Consider the following 9,623-nt stretch of genomic DNA (forward strand, 5'->3'; position numbering starts at 1 on the left):
TACGAGAGCAATTATTTTTGATAATTAGAGTTGAACATCAGCTGAAATTTTTTAAAACTTAATTAGGGTTGGGTTGAATGGTAGTGTAACAATTGGAGCTTAACATGATTTTAAAATCTAAAACTACTAATGGACCAGTGGCTTAACGGTACTAAATTCTTACTTTTCAAAAGGAGGTCAGGGGTTCGAGTCTCGGTAGAGGCACGTGTGTGTGAGTACAGTTAAGAAAAAAAAATAAAAAAATCTAAAACTATTTTATAATTATAATTTTAAATACATTAAATATATGGAATCTTTGATCAACATTTTCTTCCCAACGACTTTCTTTAGAAAATAAATTGATAATCTCACCTCCACAGGTATGTTACTTTTGTTTGTGCTGTCTATGATGTAAGCCACGTCATTACTTTACTTTTCCAAAACCATCGACGCTACCTTGAATCGCAAAAGACGACTCGGTTTCTCACTCATCACTCCTCTCTCCATCTTGTCTAATTTCAAATTGAGACCAAAGCTTGGTAGAGAGAGAAAATGGCAGACAAGCCGAGTAGAGCGTTGGTGTTATACGGTGATGGGTTGGCGCAATTCGTCAATCCATCACATACCCATCTCCATTCCCTCGCGTCCCGTGGCTTATGTGGCTTCTTGTCCCTCCCCAATTCCCCTCCTTCAGGTTTGCCCCTTCTCTATATACACACACCACATACACACACTTATCCCTATTACAAATATAGACAATGGACTGCCAGTTTGTACGCGACTCTGTTCATTTTGAGCTTTCATCTTTGGTAAAATCTTTCCGAACACAGGCATGTATGTGTGTATGTATCCTAATGACCCTTTACATATATATATATATATATATATATATATATATCTATGTTCCTATAAATAATTATTCCATTTTTTTCAGTTCTTCGAATTGATATAGTAATTATGCAGAACGAACAAAATGAAGATACACCCACGACGAAGTTAGCATATCTTTGTTTATGATTTAATTGCTGGGTATAAATAGTTTTAGATACATAACAGTCCTGGCCCTCTGTTTGGTTGCTGAGAGAACTAGAGAAAGTGAATGTTTTATGATCCTTTGCTTTCTAATTGATAGAATTAGGCCAAAATGGTGTATTAATCTAGGTCAGACTTAGAGGAGGTTTTATTTTTTTATGAATCGGAGATTGTGAAAACTATGAAATACAACAATCAATTTGTTTGGAAATGAAATTGTTTAATCCGGCATTTGTCGCTGATTAGAATTTTTACATGAAAGCAATTTTAATTTTTCCCAAAATTGAAGTCATTTTCAGAAGTTGTAACCTATATTCGTTTTCACATCAGAAAGAACTAATCACAATTGGCATAGTGGTGTTCACATGGGCACAAAATAAAGTCCAATTTATGTCGAATTGTTCTTGGGTCAGTTGTACTAGCGATGCTTAATTGTGTTTCATTCTAAAAAACACATCTTCCCTATTTTTGTCTATTACATTTCTTCTAATGTTTCTCTGTCATTGTCATGTCTATTAACATATATCCCATTCCCTATCACTAATATGTCTCAATATCTCCATTCGTGTTTTACTTATCCGTCACCAACTTTTATATACTGTTAATTCTTTAATTTATGTATCATAGGCTCATTCTCACTTCTTCTTCTTTTTTATTTTTATTTTTATTTTTTTTATCTAGTTATTTTTTCTCACCTGTGAAATTATATTCTATAATCTATTGAAGAAACTGTTTTCCTTTTAGTTTTAGACATTAAACCCTTTGGCTCAATTGCTTTGTTTTTCTCTCGTTTTCATCCATCTTCCATCTATTGATTCAAATGTACATATACAGCAACCTCTGCTACTTGACCAAAAACTCTCTTATGGATTAATTGCTGTCTGTGTTGGAAAGTGATTGGTCTGGAATAGAAAAGAATCTGTTGTGCTTCTTTCAGTCCACTCCTGAAATTCATTTTCAACATTTCTACATACCTCATTTATTACTTTAGGGATTGACTGGGATTTTAGATTTCAGAAAGCGAAGAAGGAAGAATAGTTAGAGAGTTTGCACAGCTACTGGATGTGTGTGAAGCTAGTCCCAATATGGTGAGATCCACTTACTTTAAGCATTATAAACTATGGTTTCATTAAAAATAGTATATTACAGCCTTTGTTATGGTTTTCCAGAGTGGGGAAGATACTGCTAAAATAGAATGTCAAGAGAAGTATTTAACAAGAACTATATCAGAGAGGTATTATTGCTTTTGGTTTTTGTACGGTTGTAAACTTGTAATATTGATGATTATGAAATGTACTTATATGTACGATGATTATATCAAGCAACATGGTGCTTTATTGGACTTTAGGTTTATGGGAATGAGAGCTGCTATAATTACAAGCAATTCCAGCATGAAATCTTTTGGAGGCAAACTTGGCTTCACGATGTTGCAATTGAATGAATTATTCAACAACAATGATCCCCTTGCTGAACCTCCGGCTGATGTTGTGGCCTCTGAGTTACTGAAGCTTCTTGGGTTTCAAGAAAGGAGGACTTTGGAAACAAGCCAGTTCGATTTAGTTTTTGTCCACATTGGAGCTGGGGAAAATACAAGTGGTCAGAAAAACACGGAATATGTCAATGGTTTGGTTGGTGGGATAATGCACATAGCCCAGACTGCTGCTGAAATCGGTTCACGTTTACACATGTCTGTTGTGATGAGCTATGGGGCTGTCTCAGATGATGATAATCATAGTTTATCAGTTTTGATCACTAAAGACGAGAATAACTCTGATATTTCCTTGCTTTTCCCTCGACAAAGTTACACCATGAAAGGTGGGAATCAACGGAAGAACATTAGGTAAGGTGAACTTCATATGTTTTCCAGTGCTTTGACATGCATTTTGGCTGATTGGCTCCAGCTAATTTATTCTTTAACAGGAACCATTGCCCAATGTTGATTGCTCAGTGGCAGAGTTCTGTTACCCGTACGGATATGGCGGAGACTTTTTGTTTTAAAGATTTTAAAGAGGTATTATTGACAAATATAATGTCAGAAAACTCTTAATTTTTTGAACTTTGAAGGTTGTTCTAACTCATGTTTCCATACTTTTACTAGTTTGTTCTTTTTACTATTTTATTGCTTTTAACAATACCTGAACTACTGTGAGGACTAATACTTTAAAAAGTTTATTTGCACATAAATGCTATATCACTACAAAGCTCTTGCTCTCTTACATGTGCTTTTGATCTGGTGGAGAAATTTAACGGACTGAAATTGTAAATCAAATACTGGTATTATCCATCTGCAGCCTCATTATCATTGCATCTAATCACAGCATGCTTGAAGTGATAAGGAAATTAGTATTTCATTTGCATCAGATATGTTTTGCTTAATATGTGCATGCAGAAATCTAGAAATTAGGAATTTCTAGAAGTTTCCTTGGTCATTTTGTACTTTTTCCTAAATGTGATTAGAAGTTTGATACAATTTGGCTGCAGCAAATCTGAGCATAATTGATAAACTTCTATTTGCATGTAAACGTGATAATTCCTACAGGTTCTGTATTGATTTTGTTTTTCATATGGCTTCATGAGTCTATTTTTGCAGGAGAATGTTGAATTCCGATTAATTTTGTCACTTCGAAAACTAGCATGTCTGTGAAATCTTCAAAATGCTTGTGTGCCCAAAATGTAGAACCAATAATAATAATAATAAATAAAGAAACAAAGCAAAAAACAAAGATGATATGTTATAATTTATATCATATCATATTATTTTACATTATACTGTATTCTAATGCACATTTAGATTGCTCTTTATAAATTTGAAGAGCTTTCAATCAAATACATTTTCTGTATCATATTGCTGTATGCTTGGAAGTGTAATAGCATTTGATATGTTATGGTATTGCCCTGTTGATAAATTGTCTCAGGCTTATTTAGGTGCAGTTGACAGTTTTCATTTCTTAGAGTTCAGTGCAACTTTCCATATGAAACCATTTATGCTGATAGAAAATCATATGCAGGATTCTAAGGTCCTGTTTAGTATTACTTCTAAAATTTGTATTTATTTTCAGTTATCACTTCCAAAAATAAAAAAGAAAACAATTAAAATTTTGAAGAAGCTGCAGCTTCAGCTTCTTTAGTTGTTTTCTGTTTTTAAGGGACCTGAGTTCTTGAAAATGAAAACAAAATTGTTTTTGTTTTCTTTTCTTTGTTTTCTATTTTTTTCCTGAAGCAGTTATAAGAAAAAAGACTCTTCACAGAAATTCTTCCCATGTTCTCGTTTTTCAGTTTTTGACATAAAATAGTATTCAAAGTGACCGCAAATAAGTCCTAAAGTTTTCATGTTTTTTACCTGATGTATACATGTATAGTTGTGTACTTATTTGTAGTAATTGTACACTTGTTTCAAACATCATATTATTAAAGTATCGTTCTTCTTCATGAAGCACGGTGGAAACCTCACAATACCCGCGGACAGGTTCCTGCATGAAGTTGCATTTAAGCTTTGGAAGGCCCCCAAGTATGGAGCATGAGGTGAATTTAGTCAAAAGCTCTGTTGCATCAAATGAAACACATTACTCTCGCTTTATTTAATGAACCGAAGATACAAGCAGTAATAATGGAGCCACCCTGATACTCAAACACACTGTTTTGCAATCTTTTTCTTGATGTTTGTCTTCTTATAGCATTTGTTATAACGAGAATGCTCGTGTTCTTGATCACGGCATTTGCACTTAACTAACCTGTTTCAAATACTGAAGGGAATTAGTTAATGTTGGCTTTCTTTCGGATTTTGTATTACTCCTATTTCCATCTTGTCGTGTAATAATTATATTTTGTTTTCCTGTGTTCTAGTTATTTACTTATTTTTTAAATGAAAGTTGATCAATTTTGGTTTCCTTGTTTCTTAATTGTTGCTCCACTTGGGTCCTTCTTGTTTCTATGGAGAGTGCTAGTACCCAACTGCTTAATGGCATTGATTTTCAAGATCCAAATGACTCCTGAGAAATAGACCTGCTTCTAGGCTCTCTTTTAGGAAATGATATTATCAATAGAGGAGTTGCAATGCAAGCAGTTGTGTAGGCCTATTTTACAGTGACGTTGTTATTACAGTGACCTGGAGGTCACATGAACGAAACAAGAAAACAACACGAACATCTATCCCTCCCCAGACCTTGCAACAGAAGGTGGGACTCTTGCACGGGGTTTTCCCAGATCTTCATATTATTATTAACTGATTCTTTTCATATTGAGTTCGTCGTCTGTACGACTGTACTTCAACAAAAGAAATGCTCTCTTTAATGGAGCTTCAGAATCCTTTTCAAAATTGTGGCATGTTTCTCTTATCTAACAGGCAAAAAATAACTTCAAAGCACACTCCCATTATTTCAAGGCTGCATATATTCAGTAGCGCACGCACACACACCGACCTGATTGAGATTGTTGCAGTGACATTTGTTTTGTTTTGTTTCAACCCTTGTTTAGCATTTAAAAAATCACAGTAACTCCGAATTTGAGCAATTCAAAAATCAAAAGTTAGGAATATATGGATCAAGTGTAGGAGATTCTTATACAGGTCTTAGTTCTCTTCCAAAAAAAAAAAAAAAAAGAAACTATCTACGACGAGTTCAGTCCGTGTTACCATTTTCTTGCATCATCAAATAGCAAAAGAGAAATCACATGTTCATCCCTTACTTCGAATAAATTCAATAATAAATTCCAATTTCCTTTTCCAAAAAGTATAATCCATTACTCTTAATATAGGTTTGTTAGAGCCATCTTTTGACATAATTTAAATCTTGTGCATTATTGGCACAAGGATCTAGCATTCTAACAGATTTTTGACACAATAAGTACCGAACAAAAACCAGCCGACGAGGAGTAGAAAGATGGATAGCAGCCCAATCAAGAATGCCCAACCAACCACGAAAATACCCAGGCAAAGCATCACCATAAAAGGCATAAATGATCTTAAGATTGACAAGCTATCAACCCACCGTCCCTTGAACAGCACAAGAGCAGCCACATTTATCATGTTCCAACCCATCGATCCACCATAACAGAGTCGGTTCAGACAATTAGCGGCGAATGAGTGGCAATTGCAGGTGAAGAGGTTGTAGGATTTGTGGTCATAGAGGCGCATACTTGACAGGAGAGCATCGTCCCAAGTGATTGCCGTCCCATACTCTGCATGCCTGTACCGAATCTTGCATGCGTGCCCAGCTAGGTTTGGAGGAAAGCAACACTGGTTAAACATGTCACATTTCAAATATTAGTGGATCATTTCAACTGTGTGAGCATCAGGGCATATAAGAGAGAGAACACAAAATAACACAAACGAAGATGAATTTAAAAACGATTGTGGAAGTGTACCTGCTCTCTATCAAGTTGAATGTATTTGGCTACAGGAGCAAATGCAAAATCATCGATATTCACAAAATTGGATCCAGAAAAATCTAGAACAGCTCCGTCCTCCTTGCATATGCCAACATGTCCAATGAAAGGCGCCAACCACGAGACCACTGGGAGAGGAGTCCACACCAAACAACAAGGGAACTTGGATTTCTTGGGATCAATCTCATTAAGTGGCCAAGGATCATGCTGAATTCTTGGTGCAGAACTCGTATCTTCAACATCATGAGCTTGTTTTAATTCCATCATAGAAAGTCTTCCTGGCAACATTTGGCTTTGTATAATATTGTCGTACCGAACAGTTTCATGTCAAATAACACTCTCCAACATAGCGTAGCTAAAATGCCAATGGTACAGTGTATCTGCAAGAAACACATTTCTTCTTAAGGCCATCTCTCACGCAAAAGACCAACTAGATTAAAATTAAAATTATTAAATATTAGCATCTATTGCACATTCAATTATCAAACCATGGAGTTTCCTAATCCATGATGACTGAATAATGTGATCACTTCTCAATAAATGATTCCTTCTCGATGAGTGAAGTGTGCATGACATACATCCGTTGCACTCCAACACTTGAGCTCCAAAATATACTCTCATGTGCGCATGATTATTGAAGATTAATCAAAGCATGATGAACTATGCCACTACCTATTGAAAATTTCCAAAAAGCATAACATATTTATCAAGTCCACTAAGCCTTTGTGTAGACATAATTGGTCGGATTCTACCATGCAATGGACAATTTGAATCGATTCAGTTTCGTGGATTGAGCTTACCAAAAAACACAGGTCAATAGTAACTAGGCCTAGCCCAATATCAGACCTTACTCAACCCATGGTTAACATGTTAATTGGAAACTAATTATCCCTAAAATACATCTAATATATACCTAACTCAATCTAAAACAATACTTACAAATATGAAACAACGAAGCATACATAAGTAGTTGTTTGCATAAAAGATAAGTGATAAAGAGGCTGACCAAAACCTACATGAAATGAAGTATCTAAAAATGATTTTAAAAAAATTAAATATAAGAGGAGACGTGTGTAAAATAGGAGAATGATAAAAGGAGATTCATGTGGCCTACCCCTTTCATATAGGATAAAGACAAAGATGTGACGATGATGAAATATATACGTGTGCGCGTTCATTTGGCGTGTGTAATCCACCGGTAACTAGAATTGTCAACCAAATCAATTCAAGTACACAAACACCACAGTTAAGTTTGGGTTGGTTCAAAATTTAGATCCCTGGTTCTACTACCTTTTAGAATTGCCACTAGGGATGACAACGGGACGGTTTTGGGCGGGTGTACCCTCCCCCGCCCCCACAACCGTTTAGAAACTCCCGCTCCATCCCCGCCCAAAACTGCCTAAACAGGGGACCTTTCCTCACATCCCCGCCCCGTTTAACTTTTTTACCCCCGCGAGCACCCACCCCACCCCGTTTAGCTCCAGAGTTTCTTTTCACTTTTTAATTTTTTTCCTTAAATACAATTATATAACTATTGAAAAAAATCATAAAAAATGGGCAATCAATAATTTAACATAAAATTCAAGGGTATAAGCGTTCTTAGTTTGTAGGGCTGTGCCGATCACTAGAACGGTTGAGAAAATAAGTGAATGTGAGTTAAGGTTTTTAGAACTAACTATATATACTAATAAAATAAGGGTAATTTAGTAATTTACCTATCTGAACGGGGCGGGGTGAGGTGACCTCTCCTCATCCCCGTTCCGAATCAACGCGGATTTTCATTAATAAAAATCATCCCCGCCCAAATAAGCTAAACGGTCCCCCAAAATCACTATAAATGGGGTGGGGTGGGTACTCGTCCCCGCGAGACAAATTACCATCCCTAATTGCCACTGAATTGTTAACCCTAGAATCGAATCAAACCAGAAGTCTGGTCCAAATCATTTTTGGAATCAAACCACCACCCCTATGGGATTCGAAGTTGGGGGTGGGGATGGGTAACACTAGTCTACACCTGGGAGTGAAAGTAAAAGTCTTCTACACTCCAATAAAAGGTATAATAAAAGGATAGTGAAAGCACTCTGAACAGAGGTTTACAAATCCCTTCCTCTTTTTCCTTTCCTTTCCTTTCCTTTCCCCTCTCATTTTTAAGCCGTAGCATGCTCTCCTTTTCCTTCCCTTTCCTTTTAACTTCCGAATGCACTTGAGATAAAGGAGATGTGGTGGGAGGAAGGAAATGGGTGAGAATGTTTAAGATATAACTCAACTTTATGCACTTTCTTTTCTCTTCTTTTGCCAAAACCCCCCAAAAGGGTCTCGTCATTGAGACATGACTGAATAAATCACATCACTAATCATCTGCCCCAGCATGACATGGTTATATCAAAATCACGATGCATTTCAACGCAACATAAATGCAAACCTAGTTAATCTAAAAGCCTTGAGCATTGGCCACTACTTTAAACTAATTGAACAAATCATTATAATCTATATACTAATAAAAACACACAATCAAAAGCTAATTCACACAAATAATCAGAAGTTCTAACAACCATTTACACATAAGAACTCCCTATATAATCAATATACTGATAAAAACACACAATCAAAGTCTAATTCGCACAAGTAATCAAAAGTTCTAACAGCCATTTACCAATAAGAACTTTCTATTATATAGTATATATCACAATTGATGACCTTATAGATTCAGAAGAGTTTCCAAGTAAAATGATCATACACCAAATGCTTGGCTTCTGAGAACATGAAGGAAAGAGTGAGAATAAAGAAAATATAAACTCCCATCTGTAGGTTTGGACTTGTACAAACACCCAAAACCACAGTAAAAAGAAAGACTTCAAAATTGATTTTCTTTTACTTTCCACCGTATTTCTCGGCAACCATACAGACCCAGAATTGCATTTTTGACGATTTTACTCTCGTCATAATATATCAAACACAAAAACCAGAATCCAAAGTAGCAAAAATGTGAAGGCTTTTGCTATCAACATCAAAGAGACAACAAGATGGGAACTAAAAAAGGGTGATACGGACCTGTATGAGTCAATGAAGATGGAGGCGAAGCAGATTGACGAAGATCGTGAGAAAGTATTGTGGTCGTACACTAGGTGATGAAGAAGAAGAATAAGAAGAAGAAGAAGAAGAAGATGGAAATGAGAGAACCCAAATAGCAAATGCATTGATTTCTTCAGACTATACATATTTATGAATTT

The 9,623-nt window shown here is 35.8% G+C and overlaps 2 protein-coding genes across 3 annotated transcripts; one reads left to right on the forward strand and one right to left on the reverse strand.

The window, feature by feature from the left end:
- The first annotated feature begins 410 nt into the window (after positions 1-410).
- LOC132286470 (uncharacterized) lies at positions 411-4,853 on the forward strand. Of its 2 annotated transcripts, none has more exons than XM_059788812.1 (6): positions 411-673; positions 2,022-2,099; positions 2,181-2,245; positions 2,360-2,851; positions 2,932-3,022; positions 4,446-4,853. In XM_059788812.1, exons 1-6 carry the CDS (start codon positions 572-574, stop codon positions 4,530-4,532), a joined length of 915 nt encoding a protein of 304 aa, XP_059644795.1. In that variant the 5' UTR covers positions 411-571; the 3' UTR covers positions 4,533-4,853. The 2 variants fall into 2 exon arrangements, with proteins under 2 accessions (XP_059644795.1, XP_059644794.1); XM_059788811.1 differs by having other exon boundaries at positions 413-673; positions 2,029-2,099.
- An 849-nt stretch (positions 4,854-5,702) lies between these two features.
- LOC132286472 (protein REVERSION-TO-ETHYLENE SENSITIVITY1-like) lies at positions 5,703-9,623 on the reverse strand. The gene is made up of 3 exons (XM_059788821.1): positions 9,445-9,623; positions 6,373-6,773; positions 5,703-6,244 (listed from the first exon to the last, which is right to left on the reverse strand). Exons 2-3 carry the CDS (start codon positions 6,679-6,681, stop codon positions 5,822-5,824), a joined length of 732 nt encoding a protein of 243 aa, XP_059644804.1. The 5' UTR covers positions 6,682-6,773; positions 9,445-9,623; the 3' UTR covers positions 5,703-5,821.

The sequence above is a fragment of the Cornus florida genome, unplaced genomic scaffold, assembly GCF_030987335.1.
Source record: "Cornus florida cultivar Cherokee Brave unplaced genomic scaffold, ASM3098733v1 CherokeeBrave_3.0.0_Hap2_Chr11, whole genome shotgun sequence".
NCBI classification, from domain to species: Eukaryota; Viridiplantae; Streptophyta; class Magnoliopsida; order Cornales; family Cornaceae; genus Cornus; species Cornus florida.